This window comes from Hippocampus comes, unplaced genomic scaffold (genome assembly GCF_001891065.2).
Source record: "Hippocampus comes isolate QL1 unplaced genomic scaffold, H_comes_QL1_v1.1 scaffold243, whole genome shotgun sequence".
In the NCBI taxonomy this organism is placed as follows: domain Eukaryota; kingdom Metazoa; phylum Chordata; class Actinopteri; order Syngnathiformes; family Syngnathidae; genus Hippocampus; species Hippocampus comes.
Window position 1 is genome coordinate 121745 of NW_017805278.1, and position 22908 is coordinate 144652.

Here is a 22908-nt window from a genome sequence, read left to right on the forward strand (position 1 = left end):
CAAAGCATTACCGGGAAAATAACAAGGGCCGAAACAGTGTGGTAATATTGTACATTTGATTGTGATCTGTGGAGGGCAGTACTGCACTTTACTGAATGTGTTTTCCCGTAGTGTGTGAACGAAGAAGAGCATTGCGGAAGAAGCCAGCAGCAGTCACCCTTCAGATTTAGCAAGCATGAAATCGCGACATTGAACAGTGGTGGTCAAATGCTGCAAAAAAAAACAAACCCAAATTATTTTGGTGTTTTTATATGCTCAGCGAAGCCCGAAGCTACTAAAAGGCTGTTGAATACTCCTGTTTTTTTTTTCCTCCCTTCGATCGCGACTCGCAGCGCTCCACTCGGGTGTCATTAAATGTAAATATAAATAATCATGTTGTGATCGTTAACATACATGTTGAACATACTAAGTGTAGGAAGAAAAGCATATGTTGTTTGTCCCCAAAGAATTATTTGGGCTTTAAAAAGCGCCACAAATAAGTTGTTATTATTTGAGTCGTGTAATAAAAACAGTAACGTACGTAAATTTGAGAATCTTGGTAGAAGGCTTGTCCTTGTTTATTTAATTTTAATGGGGTGGTGCTCAAACGGCATGGTTCAATTAATTTTACGAAGTTAAGCGCGCTATTTCAGTGATGTTCTCTCGGCCTGTCTCAATTGGGAATAAAGTAAAGTACTGTATTGTTCATCTTTTGAGACTTTTTTTTTTATCATGCATGTGTGCTCTCTGTGTTCAGGTTATGGCTGCAGGCTGTGTGAGGCAAATGCTTTGTCATGGTGTCCAAATAATGTATGGGCGCAGTCCTGGCTCCTTTGCGCCTGCATTGAGGATTCTCATAAGTAACCAAAAGACCAGCGCCTTTACTTACCCTTGGAGATGGTCTCCCTTCTGCACAGAGGTGGATACCTTGAACCAGACTCCTGCAGTAAAGAAAAAGCGGGATCCTCGGGCTCGCACCACGATCACCAGCGTTGGCCGGAAAATCCCAGAGCGACAGATCCAAGTAATCAGCGAGACTGGAGACAACCTGGGTGTCCTGCACCGCGCAGATGCCCTCAGAATCATGGATGAGAGGGGCCTCAAACTGGTGCTGCTCAGTGAACGACAGGAGCCTCCAGTCTATCGTCTGATGAGTGGGAAACAAATTCATGAAGAACAGATGAAAATGTCGGAGAAACAGAAAACAAAAGCAGGTGTGTGGAGCCAGAATAAACTGACACTCGCCAATCTTTACAGTCGGTAAATATACTGTACTTGCGCACCGAGCCATAAAAAGATGCTAAGTTGCATCCCTAGGACATGTCACAAGCACACGAAATAGTTTAAAACACCTGTTTTTGCTGCTATCCTCTGTATAGTTCCCGTGCAGGTCAAAGAGCTTACGTTTTCATCCGGCATTGCTCCTCACGACCTGACCACCAAACTGAAGCAGGTGGAAAACTGGTTGGACAAGAAGCACCACGTTAGGATTACATTGCGCGCACCACGCAAAGAATCTGTCAACGACCTGGTGAGGAAGTCGCATGCCCAATTGACCACTGGTCCCAAATTGATCACATATTATGTTTTCATCTCCCACCTAACAAATCTTTTTTTTCACACAGGATCAAAATCTAGAGCAGATGGTGCAACAAATGGAGGTGATGGTGGGATTTGTCTCCAAGCCCAAGGTCACACGTGAGGGGCAAGCGGCCATGTGCGTACTTCGGCCACCTTCAGCTAAGGAACTGTCCAAAAGAGACAAAGATCGGACTTCGTTGTCACAGACTGCCAGCTCGCAGGCTGCCCAGGATCAAACATTACCTTCGGACCCACAAGACTCTTCAACAGTGTTAAACGAGAAATAAACTATATTTGGTCGTACAATCTGATATGCGGTAATATCTCAAGTCTTCACTTAACTGGCAGAAAAAAGATAATATTCATGTCACAAAAAAACGAGACGCTGTCACTTCAAGCAATAATAAACTTCAAGTGGAAGTGACCGTGGCGAATGACATTGTTTTGAGTGAACTCATCTCAGCACACGATGAGAAGATAACATCCACACCGCTATGTATCTTAACTTTATTCAAGAATTATATCGTTTTATGACAAAAATAAACATCTAATTTGGCTTACAGATACATTCACTTGTCACAAATTAGTTGCGTTTCACACTTAATCTGACACCTTTCTTGCACGTTCAGCATGAGACCCCTTCTTTGGGACATTCTCAAGAGTGGTGCTCTGCGCGTACTTTTTAACAGGTTGAAAACGGTACAAGTGGAAACCTAAGACGTCCAACTAATCTTGAGCTCTTCCTCACACTTGAAAATATAAACCTGACTAAACTGTAAAAATACAACTTCAACGCAGGATTAACTAACATGCAGGAACAACATTTGTCAATAAGCCTCGAGAACTTGGTAGGATGAGAAGGGTTTGACAAAGTGATAGTCCAGGTTGCCGCAGTGAGGGCACTGCTGCACGTTGCTGTATTCAGAGAAATACTGCATGCCCACACGAACATCCACCACCGGCTTCCCGCAGTGTTTACAGTTGAGACGAGCCTGGTGGCACACAGAGGGACACACATAAGTCATATCATGCTTAAAAACAAACAAACACACACACAATATACACCCAAAAAATGCTAATAGATCGCAACTATCATTTTATGATACTCAATTGTGATTTATGATATTTATCCCACCGGTTCTGAGAAAAAAAACGTGCCCTGTGGATTAAATTTGTAATACATTTTACAAGTGTCACCAAAATACTCCTTACTTAGCTTACTTTAATGCAAGGTTCGAATATATTTATGTCTTCCGCTAATTGTCTACCGAGCCTCTGTTTCCAGAAAAAAAAAAAGACCACAACCAGCAATGAGATCGCTGCAATCATAGCATGCATATACCGCACTGCATCCGTAGTCTACCTGACAACAAGGTGAAGCAGCCAGGATGTCGTAAGTGTACATGGTGCCCAACTGGTGCCAGCTCCCATCCCAGCGAGACTTGCATTTGATACATACGATCTTGTGGACACCTTCTAGACAATCCACACATATGGCATAGAGGTGCATTAACCTGCCTGTTAGAGATGAAGAAAGAGCATTAGTTGCCAAATAAAGGCGTCATGAAGGGAAAAAAAAAAAAAGACCGGCTCCCGAAGACACACATGTTTGTCAATGTCCAGATGAAATAAAATCATCCTCAAAGGTAGAAAGAATTTTTACCTTGCAGGTGGCAAGGAACGTCGTACTCGATTTCGTCGTGGCGTGACGGGCTGAGGAACATGGTGCCGTCCACCAGCGGGAACCGTTCAAACACCGGCAACGCTCGGTGACAGAGCGCGCAGTTGACCACGTTCCTCTGGCATGCACTGAGTGTGGAAAGGATGAACCTATAAAAGACGGGGAGTCCATTTCACAAGAGGTTCGACACTTGGATGAGATTTCCTTTTTGCGGTCACTCGAAACCGGCTGAGTTGTCGTTGAAAGAATGACAACTTCCTGTTTGCCGGTGGCGCCGCTCGCTTCTTCGCGCCGTGATTTGCCTCGGCTGAATGATACGGCATAGCTGATTGGGGCATTTTCTGGTCACGTTTTTTTTTTTGGCTACTCATCCCCTAAGAAAATATTCATTGTAGAATAAACTGGTTCTTAATAAATAAATACAATAAAAAGTCGAGTCACTTTGGCATTTATTATTGTCGTTGAAACTGTCGGTACGACCTGACAGTAGTACACTCCTGACTGGGGTGGAGATCTTGCAGTTGCTTATAAACATAGTTTGCGCGCGATGTTCTTCGCCATGTGGACTGCACGCCTCAGCTCTGCTGAATTTGAAGGAGACGGACGCCTAATTTCTACTTGCGCTCGTCTACGAAAATGCCAAAAGAAAGAAAACTCCAGCCGGGCGCACCGTTAGGCTGCACTTTACGCTACATTTGCACTGGGCACGGAAATACATCCCTCCGCGTTCAAGAATCTTCCTACCTGCGCAGTTCTTCTCCCTGGCCGGCCTGGGCGTCGTCCTCCATTCGAACATGGTAGGTGTTGAATTTATGGCGAGGAATGCTAGAGAGAAGCTCGGAGAAATCCAACCTCCTCAGGAACTGCACGGGCTGAGGAAGGGTGCCGTCGCCTAAGCCGCCCGAGGCGTGTCGGTGATGAAGTGGGAGCGTGAAGGCCATCGGCAAGGGTAGAACGGCTGCCGGGTCGAGGTGAGCGATGCAACCGGAGGCTCGGCTGAGGGCTCCCCCGACCAAAAGATGCTTCCGCTGCGCGTCCACCATGTGCACTGCGGATTTGAGGAATTCTCCTAATTGACGGGAACCCCGAAAACCTGGACCAACTCCGCCAGGTCCGTGGACAGAAGTTGGCGAAAAGGAGATACCAGTCGGAGGTGACTGTCCCGGGGAGTCACATGGAGACTTCAAAGGAGAGACTGCTCCTGCTGCTCCTGCTCCTCTCTCGACGGAGTTCTGGCGGTCCACTGACTGTCTTGGCGGCAGCTCCTGACTCGACGCTCTGTGCACTGTTTTACCGACGCCTCCCGCTGGCTTGCTTTTCTTGGGGTCCTCAAATACGCTGTCCCCGGACCCGGACGCCCCTCCACAGGACCCCGGCCTTCCAGTGCTCTTCTCAGACGCTTTCTTCTTTCGCTCGTCCTGCATGCGCTTCACTTGATACCAGTCCGTGTCTTTTTTCAGATGACCTTGGCCGCAGCGGCACGAGCAGAACCTAAAAGCGAGGTCGTATCCTTTCTTGGTCCACATGTTCTGGCGACACTGCTTCTCATTCCACGAGCGCGCGCGGCCGATGCAGTTGAACTGGACCAGAATGGAGCTCTCCCACTCGTAGAAACACTGCAGGTGCATCCAGTTTCCGTAGGAGCAGAGCTCGTTGTTGCACTGGATCCTCTGGTAGTCATCCTTCTCCAGGTCAATGGGCCGGCCCAAGCTGCAGCCCAGAGGGGTTGCGCACTGGGCCTCTGAAAGATGAAAGACAGAACGATATCAAATGGATTTCATACGTACAGTGAAATGTATTCTCTGCGTAATTGTGCCCAAATTGACATTGTTCACAGAGCGGCTTCTTACCATCGGATTATTAGAAGTGCTCCAAACTACCCAATTATACATCAAGCGCTTGTCCTAAACGTTATTACCAAGCCTAACATGCACATCTTGCCCCTTCAATCCCTAAAGAGCATCACTTTCAAGGCAACTCTAATTCACGGAATCCACCCTCATCAACCTGGCACATCAACTTACAAACACGGCTCGCACTTGCAAGGGATACTTAAAAATAGACGACCATTGACAGTCATTATAACAGCATCCATCCATCCATTAACCGAGCCGCTTATCCTCACAACAGTCGCGAGCGTGCTGGAGCCTATCCCAGTTGTCTTCGGGCAGTAGGTGTTGTACATTCTGAACTGGTTGTCAGCCAATCGCAGGGCACACCTCGTCATCCACCTATAGACGATTTGGTCTTCAATAAACCATGATGCATGTTTTTGTAATGTGGGGGGAGGATGTCGAGAATGCAAACTCCTGAAAGAACATTCATACCCACGACTGTGAGGCAGACAGTCCCCCGTGTAGCATATCAATATAATGCAGTATTGACATTTCATTTTGTTGTTTTCAAGGACATCTCTAGATTCATGAAACATAATGGGTGTGGAGGTCAATGACTTTCCTGCTACAGTGCGTGGGCAGTTTTGACACATGCAGTCTACACGTCACATTATATCTAAATGTACATGCAACAAAATGCATGGAAACCTTCAATCGACCACTGAACACATTTGGGGGGGGGGGAGTGTATATGTTTTGTTGTTGTTGTTGTGTGTTTCCCCTGCTAAATTGGACCATTTTGTATACTGTATTATTCGTTCCAAGGCGAATCACTTACTTCACGACCAACGTATTTAAAGAGACAACAGCAGATCTTGTTTTCGGCCAACATCAAGCAATAACTGCTTGAAGAAATGCTCCTTCTCTGCCACAATATTTGGAATGGAAAAAAAAAAGATTCAAAACGTAAGTAAATCGCTGGCAAATGATTAGACTTTCTGGGTCAGCTAAAGACGCACGATATACAAATCAACCCGTTTCACACGAGGCCCCCCATTTGTCATCGAGCGTACGTTTGCAGATCTGCGTGCAAAACCCTCGACATGCCATAATTGAGCACGGGAGTTTTGTACGACTGGGTTTCTTTACAACGAACCTAGCCATTGTGCAGGCATGTCACACGAGCCCACGTACGTCACAGCAGCCGCACAGGTAGCGCAGTAAGGTAGCATCCCCAAACTTGTTCACGTACGTCTGTGTCCCGTTCCCTCTCTTACCACCCGAATGCTCGCTCCCGGGTGCAGCAGCAGCAGCAACCGCGGCCGCGCCTCCTGTTGCGGCCGCGCAGGCTCCATTTTCCTGTTCATCTCCGCTACTGTTAGTGCGTTTGCTCTTCTTCCCCTTGTTGTTCTTCTGGTTGGGCATTTTTTTACACCACGCGATTCCTGAGTCAAGTGTTCTGTTCGATCGCTTTCATCAACGGCTCGTGTTAACGAAGTCTGTCATTTCTGTGGGCTCCATTTCTGCAGGGATACGCTCGATGTTTATTGAGTCATAGACGTGCTTTTGTCGGAGTAGTTGTAGTTGTTGGTATTGTTATTTAGCCTCTTCGTGCAGTTCCGACAGCAGCACTTAATAAGCTGCTATAACCTTTCAGAAAGAAGGCGTGCCTCTCGATTTCATTCCTGCTCTGTTGTCGTCTTCCACCCCGTGACGTCACTGGACCCCTGGCATTGGCCAACGGCAACATTTGCCGTGTTCATGTAACCTGGGAATCCCGACGACTTCTTGCTATTTCGATTCTTCGCCTCATTCATTCGTTCTCCGAACCGCTTCTAATATCCGCCCTGAACACCATTATTTTGCACATATTTTTACCAGAATACAAGCACATGCTCTTGCATGTAACATCTTAGCTGCCGTGAAACAAAACGTGATTAAGCAGAATGACGTGAAAAGGTTTTATTTACTGGAATGTAGACATAGGTTATTGCCAATACAAAAGACAATAAGACCAACACACTATACAGGAGTTATATATTAACTCACAGGCATGGATCACCATAGTATAAACAGCTTGAGGTATTGATGCTGTTCTGCAAGTACTCTCTCCTTTTCTTGCTACTATGTATGTTCACGTCATTGACGTTTTAATTGACCAGTGTGTCCAGACCTAACTCGAAAGACCTTTTTTCTCTTTACGCAGTGCTATTATCAAGGTTCTACAGTACAGTCCATTTTCACTGAAGTTCTAATTCATTTCACATAACATCTGATCTGAGGCTGATGCTGTTTGAATACCAATCAAAAGGCATGTTGTTTGAAAAAAATAACAATACAAATGAGCACCTGAAACAATAGATCCACCTGGTTGACGTGACAGCAGTAAGTTGTGAATGGAACACATTGAACTTGCAGCCCAGGCATCTGACTGTTTGCATCTCCCATAATTTTTTATTTTTTATTTTATTTAAATGCACACAGGCGCGCTTGTGCTTTAGCACAGCCGGCATGGTCAAAAACAAGCAGTTGATCGTTTACTTTTACACTAATAGTCATTCCTGTTTACATCAGGCTCATTTGGAAATAGTTCAAAAATGGGGGCTGTGCTTTTGTTTTGTTCTATTCTAAATGATCTAAAACTAAATCCTGATGTGATCAGCCCTGCGAGTGGCTGGCAACCGGTTCAGGGTTTCCCCCGCCTACTGCCCGAATATCAGCCCGAAGACAGCTGGGATAGGCTCCAGCATCCCCCGCGACCCTTGTGCGGATAAAAGCGTTTCAGAAAATGAATGGATGGATGGATATGATCGTGCCTGATCTGCAAGTGTCATTGGCCCCACAGTACAAAACAAATAGTGGTAAATTGGCAAAAACTATGACTTGTTCATTCGTTCTTTTATCAAGCACATTTGGTTGTTGATTTGGTCCTGAGGAAAAAGTACAAACTGATATTTTTGGTTGGCACCCTGTAGTAAGTATATGCTTACAAAATTGCACTACAGACACATGTCCAATGTAAACACTTTGTCCATTATATGGACAGATATTTGGGGGGAGTTTGCTTGGCAAGGAAAACAAAGACTCTGTACAAAAAAAAGTACAAATGTCTTACAGAAATACACTTGTCTTCAGAACTTTCTGGTCTTGAATTTATCATCTGTCCATGCAAAAGTTGAGAGGTAGCATAATGGACTCGTGGAATGCATGAAACCATCACTAGCCAACATATAAGTATGTTTTGTGTGAATAATCCAGATATTCAATTGTTGATATGCACACGGAGTGCTGAATCTAACCTTCTGCACCTGTAAAACGTGCTCACTAGGATCAATTTGTCAAGTACAGTGTGCTCTAATTACTAAAGTTAGCATGACATGCAATAAAGGTTGCTGAAAGACTTGATAATCGAAATGCATGTGAAGTGATACTATTTAGGGTTAGCCTGCAACTTTACAGAAAATGTCATAGCAGAGGCTTGGTAACCTGTAATCAAAAAGTCAGCGTAGCGCTTTAAATTTCTTTTTCCCAATACTGTATATTGCTGGAATTCACCCTGAGCATTTTGTTTAAAAAAAAATATGCACAAGCTTCAGCGGGAAAAGAGTTAGCAGTCTTGACAGCAGTTAAGCAAAAAGCCTTTCTTACAATCAAATCTGTGAGCAAACATAATCCTCGGCCCAATTACGTCAATACTGTTGTATTCCATCTTTTTAAATCTTCCACTTATGCTTCCTGATTTCTTACATTTTGTTGTAGAATATATCACCCGGGTAGAAAGATGGGTCCTTTGTGAATCTGTGTTACTTTTGTCATTACAATTCAGCTAAAATTTTCAAAGAGCCACATACAACTAATTACTCGCTAGACTGTAATGTAAAACTGTGCTTTGTTTGAGGAACCGCAGGTCATGAAAAATATCTTTGCTATTTGCGGCTGTTAATTAGCCCTTGAAACAAAACTGTTGTCAAACACGGGTTTTGGTTTTGTTTGGCACACTGAAATGAAACTAACTTAAAGTGAATAAAAATGATGCCATCGCAGTTTGCTGTTGTTTCCAATTTGTGTGGTCTCGGAATGGGAATTCAAACAGTGAGCTTTGTGCATGCTAGAAGAGAACCAAAAACAAAATAAACAATGCTCATTCATACAGCAGCTCAATGCTTGGAAAAGACACCAAAACACTTTCACCTGCAGTTACTGTGGGCAAGAGTGACCTCATTTTTGGAGAAGGATGATGTCAACATTATCGTGAACGCCCTGCAGAAGCAACTCGCCGTCGAAGGCGACAATTTTCTTCCTCTTGGCGGCCCTCAGGGTGCCCACCAAAGCCTCAAAGATGTTGGCACAGCGGTCGTCGTTGAACAGCACTCCAAATTTTACGCTTGTTTGACCCTCAGCATCTGTGATAAATTCAGAGAACTTATTTTTTTTCGGGCTTCTACGGAGCAGTACGAGGAAATTGTGTCCATAATCCAGTATTTCATCAGACAATATATTAGCTCCTGCCGAAACAATTAATAGTCCCGTTGAATAAATTAAAAAATGGACTGCTTTGACAAAAGAAAACGAATCCCATCATGCTACAATGCATAATAAGAGCCTGTACTCACTTTTGCTGCCAAGTCGTTGAATCTCCTCCACCAGTAAGTTTACTTCATGAGTGACATTCATTGTTGCTCTGGAAAGGGAACTGAATTAACAAGAGACATAAACATGTTAATGGAATTCTTAATTTCTTAGTAGGGGGATACTGGTTTTTAGTGTCAACCCAAGACAGATTTATTTCTATGTAGTGGTGCCTCTTGGTAAGTAGCAAATCTCAACCAGTACTTACAACCTACAGGACTAACAATGCGGTGATTGGGTGGGGGGCGGGGGGGTGTCTCATCAAGGGGGCAAGTAAAAGCAAGATGGGTTTAAAACCTACAGGACTAACAATGCGGTGATTGGGGTGGGGGGCTCATCAAGGGGGCAAGTAAAAGCAAGATGGGTTTAGACTTCCTCACATTCTAACTCAAGCGAAATGGGAGTCTGCACACACTTTGAAGATGTGTTTGGGAGATTTACTTTTTGTTGAATTCGATTAAATTCAATACAAATGCTTCATTGGGTAAATCATTCTGTATCATGACAATGCTCGTGTAATTTGCACAAGATGCATCCAAATACAATCATGAAAGAAGAAGCAGTGCAATGACCACATGCCAACAAGCTCCAACACGAACAGGGCGGATTGAATTCAATGCGGAAGTGGGTGATCGGCGTTGCCGGCAAGCCATCGCCAAACAAAGATTCCTGATTCTATTAATCTATTTCCACGAACGCGTTCTCGTTACATTGTAAACGTTAGAGAGCCAAAGCTCGACAACCTTTTGATGAGAAGACGGAAGGCTTGGCAGTAGTACTATCTATCTACTGTTACCGGTGATCTGCTTACATTCGGAGGGTGGAGTCCTGACTGTTAAAACGGATGTGAAGTGCGCTGCCTAAAATATTTTAAACATGTCAACTCATATATACGACAGGGCATGTGATGTTTTAAGAACAACTTTTAATTTTCTTACCGGTAATTACGTCAATCACTTCTCCACGATGCGATAACGGCTGCCCAGTATTAATACTACGCTACGTTGCGTTTAAGGTCATCGTATATTCTTTCAACCTTGAACAGCACAAGGGACATGGGCTGACTTGAAATTTGCACTGAAAGAGAAGCGAATACAAATTTAATATATGAAAAAATTAAAAAGTTTCCTAATTTTTTCAATGGCATTTCTTATTGTTTGTTTTCCCCATTAAACAGGCACGAATCTGCCATGTGTTGCCAAATTTCGCAAAGTCTCCAAACTCATCTGACGAACGCGTCACAGCTCGTGATGCATTCAATACACCGCTTACGTGTGGGACAGAAAAAGTCAATCTTCAAGAAGGGCAACGTGAGACGGGGAGGTGCAACAGACTTTGAAACCAATAAATTGGAATAGTGTGATATAATGCAGTGTAACAACCCTTGATATTAAAAATAATACACATTGATCTTCAGATATCTTGGATACAACAATCATATTCAAAAAGACCATTTTAAAGATGAAAAGTCCTGCAGTATTTGTTGCATTACTTTACCATTTTCCATATGTTTTAGATTCCTGTATCTCATTAAATGTGTCAATGCGTTGAATCTTCTTCCCTCACTCCAGAAGACCCCAAAATACAGTCCATCACCTCCTCCATCTAGGACCACGACCCCCAAAGGGCACCCCACACTTTTCCAGTTGAGGACTAGCGTCTCAGATTTGGAAATGCTGGATCTGATGCTAATGTAAACTAAAATAGATCTAAAATATAAGTAAACAAAGGAGGTCCATAATTTTAAAAATGGCATTTCCAGACTTGGTTTTATAGCTTTGCGCTGAGCTGCTCGTGATGAAAGCTCATGCATTAAAAAAAAAAACGCAGTCAACGTCGCTACGCGTTTTCTTTTGATGGATTCTCCCGGAAATCCGGATTGAACGGAGGAAATTGACAGCGTTAGTAGGAATGGCCGCTATGGTCACTAGAGGAAGGAACCCGAAGAGCCCGAAACTTTACTTCCAACGGGCCCGCTGAGGATTTGAACTCTGACGAAACGCACGAACCCCTTTCTTGCAGTGGACGAAAGACGGCGTCTTTTGACGTGATATACTTAGGATCGGCTCGCATGCTTGGCTCGCCGTTACAAGTGTCGCCGAGTTAGATTGAATGTAGCCGCTAGCCAGCTGTTGGCTCCCTTGCTTGGCTGGCCCAACAAGTTAACTAAGTGAATAACTGCATTAAAGCATTCGCCGATCACCGTTAAATGGTGATCGCCGATCGTAGCAACAACTAGTATTTGGCGACAGTAGAGAGAGAAGCGTCGCGGGGTACCAGATTGTCATTGCGATTTGAGAATATAATTAGTGCTAATCTTAACGCTAGCTCCAAAGCTAGCTAAGTTGTGATCCTGAAGTATCGCCCATTTTCGGATCCTGCCCCAGCTACTGGCTTGGGGTCTAATCGACAGCTCGTCAGTCTGCTTTTAAGGTGGCATCTGTAGTACGATGGAAAGTCTAACGTTGAGTGATGTCGAGCAGAAATATTACTCCGATTTGTTCGTTTACTGCGACACGGACAACACTAAAAAAGTGGCTTCTTACGGGAGAGTTCTTGACCTTTTCAGGGCGGCCCAGCTTCCCAGCGAAGTTGTCATACAGGTAAGCTAGCGGGTGTTAAAGTCCTCACTTTTTGATGCTTTTATTGTCCACCAGTAAATCGAGACGCAAAGCGATGATTTGGATGTTGATTAAATTTGAGCAGCTGTCAAGAGCTGAGCTGTCAGTAAAAGCTAAGGTTAGCCTTCATATGTAGCAGCGCTGCGCAGTGCGAGACACACCTTCTTCTGGCTAACGTTAGCTTCTCTGCTCAGCAGAGCTCCAAACATGTGTGGTGCACACTTGAAACGTTTCGGATTGTGATGGAGTGGCGCAAATGCGCATAATGCATCAAACTGACTCTTAACTAGTTCTCACTTTTTCTTCTCTAATTTTATCAACATTGATTTTCCCCTCGCCTCCTTCCTGTACCCATTCTTCCTCGTCCACAAACATAATCCAAAACCGTGTGAAAGAAAACCCACCTGCAATAAGTGAAAAATCCTCGAGTGAGATTGGTCATTAATATCTGACATCACAGTAGTCATGCTCGGCGCTGTTCTCTTGTGTGGTTGTGTGTTCAGATCACAGAGTTGTGTGGAGCCACTCGGCTGGGTCACTTTGGACGAAGCCAGTTCTACATCGCCCTAAAGCTGATTGCCATCGCCCAGTCAGGCCTGCCGCTCAGGGTAGAAAGCCTCAACTCAGGTGAGTCTTTCTTTTATGTTTGTACATCAACCGGAAATGGCAGTAAACAGCTTGAGGGAGGCATCTGGCCTCATTTTTATTTCATTTCAAAAAATGTAAGCAAGCAGTTGACTGGAAACGTTTCAACATGAACATCCTGGAATGATTTCATAATCTCCCGGTAATAAGGAAGCATCAACACTACTTCCCCACGTCAAAGCAATCGTAACGCTCCGCTGCGATGGATGTTGGAGGTTATTCAGAATGAATTACTGTGCTTGCAGTAAAGGACCTGCCACTGCCCAGGTTTGTGGTGGGGAAGAATGAGGCGGAGGCGAGACACGTGGCGCTTTACCAGGACCCGGACAGTCAGGGGTTGTACCCCGCCTCCGCAGCTGCGTTAATACCAAGACCTCCAGGCAGGGGTCACCCAAACAAGAAGGTCCCCCCCTCAGCTAGCGCCCATCCTCTCCACGAGGCAGTTCAGCCCACAGCACCGAGCGTAGAAACACAGGTGTGTACGTGGGGCGGCCATGCGTGCCTTCAATGAACAATAAAACACTTCGTCAAATTTGAGCAAGTTAGCAATTTTGGGATGTCCATTGAAAGGTCTGTTTTCAAATGGGTTTTATCTTTTAGCAGGCAGAACCGACATCCCCCGTGGTCTCCCCTCATCAGTCCCCACCCTCCTCCCCGCCTTCCTGGAGGAAACACAAACGGCAGCACAGTGGCGGAAACGCAGACAGACAACCGGTGGCGGCACCGACTGGAGTCGTGTGGACGCAATTCCGGGAGCAACAAACTGGTAATTCACCCATAAGAACATTGTGAGAAATATACGTCACCACCCAGGGAACATACCCCATGACTTGGAAACAATTGCATGGAACGATTTTGACAATTCCTTTGTGTCTGCATTAGCTCCTGTGTCAGGTGACGGATTGTGGTCATCGCACTCACCCCCTCTTCCGGGTCAAGAAAGTTGGGTCAGTTTCACAGCTGATACGCCGCCATCAAGCACAGTCCCCGGAGCGCACCCCTCGTCCGTACAGGTTGGAAAACTTTATGTTGGAAGAAAGCAAATTTAGTGTTGTTGCAAGCCACGTTTTCCCTGAAAAATCAACTCAGGCTTGGCATAAGTAGACATTTCCCGTCTTCCAAATTTAGTGTTCAGAATGAAATCTTTATTCCAGTGATCTTCACCTTCTCAGTCACAAATAGAAGCAGCTTTTTTTTCTTTTGTGATGTCACTCCCAAGACTTAAAGAGAGAAAAACAAAGAGGCCAGTCTGAGTAAAAACTGTCAGTCACATGATGCCTTCCCTAGGAAAGCACAACGATACGAACAACGATGGCCCCGGCAGCAGCAGCAGCAACTACTACTGAGGTCCAGCGACAGTCCAGTGGCTATGATGATCCCTGGAAGATCACTGACGAACAGAGACAGTATTATATAAACCAGTTCAAAACCATTCAGCCCGACCTGACTGGTTTCATACCAGGTAGCAAAACAGTAAACACAAAAAAAACAAACCCAACTTTACGGAAGAATCTGCTGACTGAGTGATTTCTTGTCTCTCTGTTTGTCCCAGGTTCAGCAGCAAAAGAGTTCTTCACCAAGTCCAAATTGCCCATTTTAGAGCTGTCGCATATTTGGTGAGTCGGCGCTTTTACCACAGCAAGTAGCCTAATTGGTGAGTGCTGAATGAACCAGGGGTATTTGTGTGTCTGCAGGGAGCTCTCCGACTTCGACAAAGACGGCGCGCTAACCCTGGATGAATTCTGTGCCGCATTTCACTTGGTAGTAGCCCGGAAGAATGGCTACGACCTCCCCGAGAAGCTGCCCGAGAGCTTAATGCCAAAGCTGATTGACCTCGATGACTCAGCAGGTTGGCGGCCTCACACCGTTTCGTTTGCTCCCCCGTTTTCGTCCCATTGACCTTGGACCGCACTCAACGTCAAAAGTTTACTTTGTGCTCTCCTTCACTGGTACACTTTTAACAGTACACGTTTTTATCACACGCAGAAGTGCCGGAGCCAACCGCTGACGTCGGGTTCTCGGCCTCCCCCGCGGAGGTGACGCCCAACAAGTCCCCCTCCATGCCCTCGCTCAACCAGGCTTGGCCGGAGATGAACCAGAGCAATGAGGTTCCAGCACACTCGCACAACGATTACGCTCACGCGTGCATTCTATACATTATATTTTCTAATTTGCCCGCATTGATGAGGTTCGTATTAACCACTTTGGCACGGAGTGTCAGTCGTCAGCAAATATGATCCGTGATGATTAAGCACGTGCCTGTTTAGTTTTCGGCGAGGCCCGTTTATTTTGCCACCGCATTCAGTTGGAGCTGACGATCTCCCTTCATCTTGGGATGACTGCCGACGGCACGCCATTGCCTCAGACCGATGATATGAATGTGTGATGTCACTGCACTGGCTGTCTTGCTGACTATTTTTTTTTCTCGTCTTCTCACTGTCCGTCTGTCTCCTTGCAGCAATGGGAGACGTTTAGCGAGCGCTCCTCCAGCTCACAAACTCTGACCCAATTTGACTCTAACATTGCACCAGCTGACCCTGTAAGTCGATCACTTAGCATGCATGGTTTCACCATTAATGGACAGACATTAACCCATCCTGAAATGAGCTGAATTGTCTCTCGGTCTCTCTCCCCCCCTCCCTCTGGCTGTGTCACTGTGTTTGGGCATGAGGTTCTTTCAAATGTGTCTGTGTTTTGATCGTAGCATGCATTTGGGTCTCCTCTTTTGCTCCTGTGACGAGTTTGATCTTTGCATATTTCGGGAGTGAAAGGAGTGCTTTTGTATAAGGCAAGAAATAGCAAAGGCCGGTTAATCTGGTGAACAATGCACTATTCTACGTACAGTGTACGGTTTTGACGGAAAAAAAGTGGGGAGTAAAAAAAAAAAAAATTGGGATTTGACAATAAATGTGTCTCTCTGTCTCCTCTCCTTCATAGGACACAGCCATCGTCCACCCTGTTCCCATCCGGATGACCCCCAGTAAGATCCACATGCAGGAGATGGAGCTCAAGAGGACTAGCAGCGGTGAGAGCCTCGTGGCCGAATGGCCTCCTCATAATACATCTAAAATAATGTCTTTAGAGTGCCTGTTACTTTTCATTTTTACAAGATTTGCCTTCGCGAGCGGTCTCCATTTAACTACTTGTGCATTTAAATGAGTTTGTAATGCAAAAGGGTGTCGCTAATGAATTCAGAAGATATACATTTGACTGAAGATCGTGTCTCTTGTACAATGATGTGTTTGCCTCCACATCTTCAGATCACAATCATCCGACCAGTCCAATACTGGCCAAACCACCAGAAGTGTCTGAAGAAGTCAAACTACCGGTACCTGCCACCATGAAGTTTGTACCAGCAAATGCCGTAGGTCAGTCATACAGCTGGCGGGTTAGTTTGACACTGTGCGACAGAATTCAAGTCATTCCCCATGTTAGAAATAATATATAATTAGAAGTGGGTTTTTTTTAGGGTTGGGGGGGTTGAGATTCTATTCCAATTTAAAAAAAACAAAAAAACTTTTTTTTTTGTCTCCATCCAGGTGATGGTTACAGCAGTTCTGATTCGTTCACCTCTGACCAGGAGCCAGTGGCAAGACAAAGGTGACTTATTACCCTCCAACAAGGCCTCGGTTTATCGACAGACACATCATGACGTATTGAATTCATCAAAATGTAAAATTTTGAAACGAGCAAAGATCAACAGTCAGTGGAACTTCACCACACACTTCACAAACGGAGGACCCCATGGATATGTTCATTGATTGATTTGGGAGTTGATGTTTTTGTTTCCTACGTGTTGTTGTTTCTGTGTCCAGGTCTCAGTCGGGCGCATCTCCAGAAGCTCTGAAAGTGGTGGCGCCGCCTCCACCTCCCCCCCGGCCTCACCCGTCCCACTCCCGCTCCTCGTCGTTGGACATGAACCGCAACTTCGCCGCAGCGTCAGCCGCCGGACAGCCGCAGCCCGCCGCCATCGCTTTCCCGCCCGCAGTGCCTCCTCGACCGCTTCCTACACAGGTGAGACGGAAAGCAACGTCTTGGCTTCACCGATTCGCCCAGAACTACAAACCCACGCTTGGCTTCTCTGCTCGCCAAAGTCATCGGTACCGCACGCGGGACAACGCGCCGAGGCTGAGGGTGCGACGGGAGCGGGGGCCCCGCTCACCACCACGTCCCCCCAGCAGATCCCGCAGCAACCCAATTTCGCAGACTTCAGTCATTTTCAGGCCTTTGCTGCATCTGAGCAACCTTCGAGCTTGCCGGAGGTCGACAAGCACAGCGATCCTGGACAGGTGTGTGTGTGTGGGTAGGCACTCCAGGGACTGTTTGTATGCAACCAATTGAAAAAGTCACCTTGTCCATAACATGTCTACTTTGAGTGACTAAGACACGCAGTACCTATTTATTTGCGGGTTATTGCAGGGGGACAAGTCATCAGACGGAGCCGGGCCCCTGAGAACAGTCAAGAGTGACGGCCAGGCCGATGAAAGAACGACCACCGCTGGTCACTCTGTAATGCCCCACCCACCATCTTTTGTCTCTTTTGATAGTCTACAATTACGTGAAACTAAACAAAACTTACCCTCATTGTTTGTAGCTCCAGACAAAGCCTCATGTTTTCCTTTTTTTTTGTTGTTGTTGTCCGTCCAGACCAAGGGTTCATCTGGCCCTTTAGCTCCTCCTCCCAAGCCTATTCGTCGCAGGTTGAAGTCTGAGGATGAGTTGCGGCCCGAGGACGAGCAGCACGGCCCACAGAAGTCCAACATCATAGCCGCCGCCATGGCTACTCAGCCCTCAATCCCCAGGTTGGCAAAGTTCCCCTCGGGTGTGTTAGTGGTGAGGCGCATCTCTGTCACCGGTCCTAACAAGAAGGTGTATTTGGGCGTGTTACGCTAACAGGTCAGTAGGTAAGGACAAAAAGGCAATACAAGCGTCGATCAGAAGAAACAAGGAAACAAACACGGTGTTGGCAAGACTAAATAGTGAACTGCAACAACAGTTGAAGGTACATCTCACACACACACCCACACGAGCCCACTTGCATTTTAAAAAAACTGCGACTCAGGCACAGTTTGAAACTTCCCATTGAGACGGACGTTTTTCCTGCATCCCCCCCCTTTTTAAAGTCAAATCCACGTTTCGTTTTTTTTCCCAGGACCTGCTTGAAGAGAGGATCTCTTTGGAAGTGCAGCTGGAGCAGCTCAGACCTTTTTCCCACCTTTAACCATCACCGATGAGGTGGTTGTAGTTTCTCCAAAGCAAGGCTGCACCCTTGGTGGGATGCCCCCCCCCCCCCCCCCCCCCCCCCCCACTCCTCCCCACCCACCAAACCATCCTTCCTTTCCCCTCCTTCTCATCCGCAGCGCGCACCTCCTTTAAGGCCACACTTGCTTATCAGGTGTACAGCGGAGCCAGCCGGGAGCGCCGCGTGGGCGTGAGAGCGCGAGAAGACGACGACAATGTGGCACTTTTTCAATTTGCTCCGAAGAGAGATGAATCCGTGGCCGACAGCTGAGTTGGGGGAGCGGTGTTGGACATTTGGCTGCAGCTACGAGTTCTGTCTGAAGAGATAACTGCTGGCGAATGAATGCGCGTGTGAATGGGGACATCTGTTTTTGTTCGGTGTCTGTCAACACACCGGTCGACAGTTGAAAGAGTTCTTGAGCCAAATCTCGGAAGGGAGTTCCGCATTCAACTCCTGTAAATAACCGTAACATCGGAAACTGGTATTCAATATTTTCAAACCGTCTATGATCGCAGTCTGTTAAAAATCACCGCCATTGAAAATGGAACATTTTCGGACTTGTCATGGCCTCTGGGAAACTCGTGTTGGTGCGCGCTTGTTGGAATGGATTCCAATTTATGCCAAATGACTGAATTACCACTGCTGTCTCCCTTTTATTTGGTCTTATTTTCATCCTTTTCCCTCCCCGTCATCTCTTTTTTTTAAATTTTTTTTTTTTAAGCCCCCCTTTGATTGCAGCTTTCTGTTCCAGTCTCCTTTAACGCAAAAGGAGCGTTGAAGTGAATTCCAGCTACATGAGAGGTGGCATTTATGAAGGACTCGCGATGAGAAGTTTTCCTGTCATTTCCCTTTCGGCACTGGTCCAAGAGTTGATATTTCCAGTCATCTTGCCCGATGACGTCAGCACTATGCAAGTTCAGGGGCGATACGCGGCCACAGCTGTTTGAGCGCAGAAATAGTAGCGACTGTGTCTTTGTATCTCGGATCTTCCAGAACACAATCTACTGTAAATGCTACAAGAGGGAAGCGAATCCACATCAGTGTTTCTGCACTTTCAGACTAAATCTGTATTAGGAAAAAAAAAATATATATATATATCTTAACAAGACTAGAGACCAGTTACCACAACGTGAATGATCCCACTGCACTTTCAAAACCTCCGTCTGGCTTTTACGAGTTACTTCTTTTTCATCTTTCTTTTAAACTGTCAGAAGTATTAAAAGGAGAAAAACAAAAGTCATCAATCTACTCTAAATTGTCACTGAGAAAAAGTACGGTTTGTGCCATCCCAAAATAGCCTCTTGTTTAGCTGATTGTTAATTTTTATGATCACTGTGTCTATGGCCTTAAGTCCCCCTGCCTGAAGTTCAGGTTTCCATGGTGACTGACTGACCACCTTGTTGCAACAAGGCTCGCCTTCTTTTTTTTTCTTTCTTTGGTTTGTATGAATGTGCGTGTGTGTGTTTGTGTGTGTGTTAGCGTGGCCACACCTGGAGCTGATAGCATTGAACCCCTTCTTTTAAAAAAACCCATCATGGGATGGATTAGCGCTTGTCAGATGAAAAGCACTCGTCGTCCCGAATGGCAATCCAGGCAGAAGCAATCTGTCGGAAACAAAAAACAAAATCTCCGGTGGGATTTTGAATGCTATTTGCTTCCAGATCTGTGTTGTACATTGTATCTGACACACACACCCCTTTTTTGGAACTTGTGTACATTTGCATTCATTGCTGACTAACAGCGAAATAATATTCTATTTAATTCCTTCTCTCTTTGGCTGTGGGATCCTAGATGTTCAAACTGCATGGATGTACTGTATCTCTGCAGAGTCGACTAGCAGCTGTGTGGTTTTTACACAAAAAATAAAAACGGCACAATATTTTAAAACGCCTGCTCGCCTCTCTTGACTGTCTGCAAATCAAAGACAATGCACAGTGTTAGTCAGAGCTGGCTTGCGTATTTGGCAATATAGGCAAATGCCAAGTGCGCTTCAGCTTTTTTCTGCTTACCAAAGAGAATCAAGAAAGAGAATAAACACAATGGCTTTGAGAAGGTTTTATTTTTCTCTTGGCATTGCTTTATTATCGCTACGATCTAGCTTAAAAGTGACTCGGAGCGATCCGCGACGGGACCGATGCAAAGTCAGACCATAACTATGAGTGAAGAGCGATGCGGACAACCTGACCTTAATAATTACTTTGAAATCTGTGACACGAGTTTTTATTGTAGTACGCGCGAAAGAGTCTGTTTCATCTGCTGGCGTTGAGAACAAAACCGCAAGATCAACTCTTGAAATCAAGTCAGGGCAGGTTTATGGTTGCTGTCAGCGCCAACACAGAAAGGGCCTTTCCGGAGACTGTCATCTACTAACTATATTCTCTTCCAGCAGGACAAGGAGATGTCAATACACCTGACGAGGGTTAAACGGTTGCTTTGCAGAAGCAGGACTTGAGAGGTGTTGCGGCGGAATCAGTGAGTCGCTGCAGGGGTGCTTCAGGCGTGTTTGGATCAAGCGGGATGTGCACAAATCCTCTATTTGGCAACGCTGAAAAAAACAAAACAAAAAGATGCAAATACATCGCTCACTAGGATAATAACTACACTAATGCTGCAAAACACACTCCCCCCCTTTCTTTTAATCTGTGTGGCCTGGTAAAAAAATCTCATGAGATGTTCCTTGAGGCGATACTCTGACATCATTCCTTTTTCAAGCACTCTTTCAGTTACAGAAAGCAAAGCTGACCAAAATTGCTTGGCTTTAACTACGCAATTTTTTGGAATGGGGGGGTTACAGCCAAAGCAGGCCACTCACACAGTGATATCCTTGTAGCGGTCCAACGCCTCCTGGGCCACCACCTCCGGGAACTTGGGGTCGTTCCATGGGATGTCGCCCGGGACGTTCAAGTTCATGGGCGGCGATTTGAAGAGTTTGACAGACACCTTGGTGTCTGGCTGCTCGGTGTCCTCACCGGGCCTCTCCACTGGATCCTTGGTGACCACCTGCAATCACAAACAAACTTACAGACTACCCACCGTCATGCCTCAAATGAACCGCCGTGCTGCGTTGACGCCCCGACAAATTGCGAGAAGTTCTCATCGGGAGAATAATCTCGTGTATGCACCGTCTCGACTTTGAAGAAGTCATCCTTGGAGTCGGTGTTGTTTGCCAGAGACGACACCCATCCAAACTGCCTGTTGAGCAGGTCCATGACGGCGGACGTGTTGAACATGTGCTCCTCGAAGCGCTTCAGGAGAGCATTGTAGTGCTGAGTGAAGCGCTCGGCGATGGCCAGAGCTCTCTCCAGTTCTTCCTTCAGGGGACCTTCCAGGGGTTTCTTCCCGGAACAATCTGCGAAGGTAACGGGCAGTCGACAGTCATTCTGACACCCCGCCAAGGTCAGTTTTCGTTATTTTGTACATTTTTGATCAGGGTTAAATAGTCGTCATTGCATGCTAGGACGGACTCACCGACGTGTTCAATCTCTTTGCACTTCTGACACTCGTCGCGGAATTTGAGGCAGCCGGCTGAGTTGCGGCGAATCTCCCTGCAGGTCATGCTGCCGTCTCCGTAAGGTTTGGTGATGACCACGTCCTCGTTCACGCTGCCGTCTGTGAGCACGCAAAAAAAAAAAAAGCAACATCACTTTCATGTTTTGGATTCCCCCATTTCCTGTTTCCACCAATGTGGCGCTTTACAACCCCGCCGGCGTCGTCGTTGGAGAGCGTACCCTCGTTAGTGGGGGCGTCCGTGTCAAAGTCCATCATGGAACCAAAGGAGCCGAAGGGGTTCCTCCTGCCGATGCCCATCATGTTGGAGAACAAACCCTGGAAGCTGGGGAAGGGCTCATGGAAGAGTGAGTGGATGCTTCGACGCCAGCGAGATGGGAAGAAATTGGGCAGGGCGAAGACCGGCGGGTTGTACTGCACGTGATCAGCCACCTGAAAAATATTCCCCAAAATAAATAAATAAATAAATGAATGAATGAATGAATAAATAAATATATATATATATATATATTTTTTTTTTTAATCAAACCTCAGATATTTTAAAAAATGTATTAATAAAAAAACAGAAAAAAGTAAAATTTCAAGAGATAAGTATACAGTACTTTGTTTTTTGTTTTTGTAATTGTACAACATACTATCATGACAGTCACACAGTGACTACTGAGCGAACTAAATTTCCCACAGCACTGATTGGACAGGCAATGTCATGTGATCATCTGCAGCCAGTGTTGGCCAAGCGGGCATGTCATAACTAATTAACATGTTGAGTCGCGTGTGTCTTACCCTCCATGGCAGAGGCTCCGTTGAACCCTTGAGACCGACTCACCGAACCCCTGAGGTTCGATCGAACCCAGGTTAAGAACCACTGGTCTAGAACAACGTAGCAGTTGGTGTCTGCAATGCTGCCTGTTCTTTACAACAGTATCATCAATATGAGCTGTAAATACATCAGATTTCGGTACATTGAGGCCAATATCAAAACAGTATTTGCAGCAATGTCTGTTTTGCCAATTGTAATCGGCCCAATTGACTGCACTCATATTGCGTTAAGGGCACCAAGGGATGACACGTTCTCTGACGCAAATCGAAAAAATGTACACACAATTAACATCCTGCTTTATGGCTGTGAGACCTGGCCTATGAAAGTGGCTGACCAGCGCAAGCTAGAAGTCTTCGACAATGATTGCC

General features: G+C 45.8%; 5 protein-coding genes across 20 annotated transcripts in view; 2 read left to right on the forward strand and 3 right to left on the reverse strand.

Annotated features, from left to right (window-relative positions):
- The first annotated feature begins 57 nt into the window (after positions 1 to 57).
- mtif3 (mitochondrial translational initiation factor 3) lies at positions 58 to 2342 on the forward strand. Of its 3 annotated transcripts, none has more exons than XM_019870744.1 (4): positions 58 to 356; positions 737 to 1193; positions 1359 to 1510; positions 1605 to 2342. In XM_019870744.1, exons 2-4 carry the CDS (start codon positions 740 to 742, stop codon positions 1845 to 1847), a joined length of 849 nt encoding a protein of 282 aa, XP_019726303.1. In that variant the 5' UTR covers positions 58 to 356; positions 737 to 739; the 3' UTR covers positions 1848 to 2342. The 3 variants fall into 3 exon arrangements, with proteins under 3 accessions (XP_019726303.1, XP_019726302.1, XP_019726301.1); XM_019870743.1 differs by having other exon boundaries at positions 58 to 344; XM_019870742.1 differs by having other exon boundaries at positions 59 to 196.
- Positions 2052 to 7834, reverse strand: heca (hdc homolog, cell cycle regulator). The gene is made up of 5 exons (XM_019870736.1): positions 6354 to 7834; positions 3986 to 4982; positions 3224 to 3390; positions 2924 to 3078; positions 2052 to 2552 (listed from the first exon to the last, which is right to left on the reverse strand). The coding sequence occupies exons 1-5, from the start codon at positions 6499 to 6501 to the stop codon at positions 2388 to 2390; spliced, it is 1632 nt and encodes a 543-aa protein (XP_019726295.1). The 5' UTR covers positions 6502 to 7834; the 3' UTR covers positions 2052 to 2387.
- Positions 7835 to 7973: 139 nt separating this feature from the next.
- On the reverse strand, positions 7974 to 12808 carry abracl (ABRA C-terminal like). Of its 6 annotated transcripts, none has more exons than XM_019870751.1 (3): positions 12731 to 12808; positions 9690 to 9769; positions 7974 to 9479 (listed from the first exon to the last, which is right to left on the reverse strand). In XM_019870751.1, the coding sequence occupies exons 1-3, from the start codon at positions 12766 to 12768 to the stop codon at positions 9295 to 9297; spliced, it is 303 nt and encodes a 100-aa protein (XP_019726310.1). In that variant the 5' UTR covers positions 12769 to 12808; the 3' UTR covers positions 7974 to 9294. The 6 variants fall into 6 exon arrangements, with proteins under 6 accessions (XP_019726310.1, XP_019726311.1, XP_019726313.1 ...); XM_019870752.1 differs by lacking the exon at positions 12731 to 12808 and adding an exon at positions 10644 to 10773; XM_019870754.1 differs by lacking the exon at positions 12731 to 12808 and adding an exon at positions 10644 to 10763 and having other exon boundaries at positions 9690 to 9757.
- On the forward strand, positions 10814 to 20100 carry reps1 (RALBP1 associated Eps domain containing 1). Of its 6 annotated transcripts, none has more exons than XM_019870728.1 (20): positions 10814 to 12308; positions 12830 to 12953; positions 13217 to 13446; positions 13575 to 13737; positions 13854 to 13984; positions 14259 to 14433; positions 14524 to 14587; positions 14666 to 14837; positions 14936 to 15079; positions 15430 to 15510; positions 15909 to 15996; positions 16232 to 16339; positions 16511 to 16571; positions 16787 to 16985; positions 17066 to 17260; positions 17391 to 17480; positions 17619 to 17773; positions 17868 to 17973; positions 18124 to 18250; positions 18281 to 20100. In XM_019870728.1, exons 1-19 carry the CDS (start codon positions 12156 to 12158, stop codon positions 18190 to 18192), a joined length of 2508 nt encoding a protein of 835 aa, XP_019726287.1. In that variant the 5' UTR covers positions 10814 to 12155; the 3' UTR covers positions 18193 to 18250; positions 18281 to 20100. The 6 variants fall into 6 exon arrangements, with proteins under 6 accessions (XP_019726287.1, XP_019726290.1, XP_019726285.1 ...); XM_019870726.1 differs by having other exon boundaries at positions 10815 to 12308; positions 13572 to 13737; XM_019870730.1 differs by having other exon boundaries at positions 10815 to 12308; positions 14666 to 14820; positions 14958 to 15079.
- A 153-nt stretch (positions 20101 to 20253) lies between these two features.
- The window catches only part of clu (clusterin), a 9012-nt gene continuing 6357 nt past the window's right edge, over positions 20254 to 22908 (reverse strand). For 3 of the 4 annotated variants that reach the window (XM_019870738.1, XM_019870739.1, XM_019870740.1), the window contains 5 exons: positions 21942 to 22152; positions 21682 to 21822; positions 21336 to 21562; positions 21026 to 21213; positions 20254 to 20758 (listed from right to left, as the gene is read on the reverse strand). In XM_019870738.1, the coding sequence (XP_019726297.1) occupies positions 20746 to 20758; positions 21026 to 21213; positions 21336 to 21562; positions 21682 to 21822; positions 21942 to 22152 (780 nt within the window). In that variant the 3' untranslated portion in view covers positions 20254 to 20745. The remainder of the gene's footprint in view (positions 20759 to 21025; positions 21214 to 21335; positions 21563 to 21681; positions 21823 to 21941; positions 22153 to 22908) is intronic. The other variant, XM_019870737.1, reaches the window with a different exon arrangement.

What these genes read in the sequence shown, in the direction of transcription:
- mtif3 (XM_019870744.1), top strand. Translation starts at nt 740, where the DNA reads ATGGCTGCAGGCTGTGTGAGGCAAATGCTTTGTCATGGTGTCCAAATA. An exon ending in GAAACAGAAAACAAAAGCAG is followed by an intron (nt 1,194 to 1,358) that starts GTGTGTGGAGCC and finishes TCCTCTGTATAG; the next exon opens with TTCCCGTGCAGGTCAAAGAG. An exon ending in AAGAATCTGTCAACGACCTG is followed by an intron (nt 1,511 to 1,604) that starts GTGAGGAAGTCG and finishes TTTTTCACACAG; the next exon opens with GATCAAAATCTAGAGCAGAT.
- heca (XM_019870736.1), bottom strand. Translation starts at nt 6,501, where the DNA reads ATGCCCAACCAGAAGAACAACAAGGGGAAGAAGAGCAAACGCACTAAC. An exon ending in CAGGGAGAAGAACTGCGCAG is followed by an intron (nt 3,391 to 3,985) that starts GTAGGAAGATTC and finishes CGTCTTTTATAG; the next exon opens with GTTCATCCTTTCCACACTCA. An exon ending in CTGCTTCACCTTGTTGTCAG is followed by an intron (nt 2,553 to 2,923) that starts GTAGACTACGGA and finishes GTGTGCCACCAG; the next exon opens with GCTCGTCTCAACTGTAAACA.
- reps1 (XM_019870726.1), top strand. Translation starts at nt 12,156, where the DNA reads ATGGAAAGTCTAACGTTGAGTGATGTCGAGCAGAAATATTACTCCGAT. An exon ending in GCTCAAGAGGACTAGCAGCG is followed by an intron (nt 15,997 to 16,231) that starts GTGAGAGCCTCG and finishes CCACATCTTCAG; the next exon opens with ATCACAATCATCCGACCAGT. An exon ending in CGACCACCGCTGGTCACTCT is followed by an intron (nt 17,481 to 17,618) that starts GTAATGCCCCAC and finishes TTGTCCGTCCAG; the next exon opens with ACCAAGGGTTCATCTGGCCC.
- abracl (XM_019870751.1), bottom strand. Translation starts at nt 12,768, where the DNA reads ATGACCAATCTCACTCGAGGATTTTTCACTTATTGCAG. An exon ending in GGATTTTTCACTTATTGCAG is followed by an intron (nt 9,770 to 12,730) that starts GTGGGTTTTCTT and finishes TTGTTAATTCAG; the next exon opens with TTCCCTTTCCAGAGCAACAA. An exon ending in TCAACGACTTGGCAGCAAAA is followed by an intron (nt 9,480 to 9,689) that starts GTGAGTACAGGC and finishes AATTTATCACAG; the next exon opens with ATGCTGAGGGTCAAACAAGC.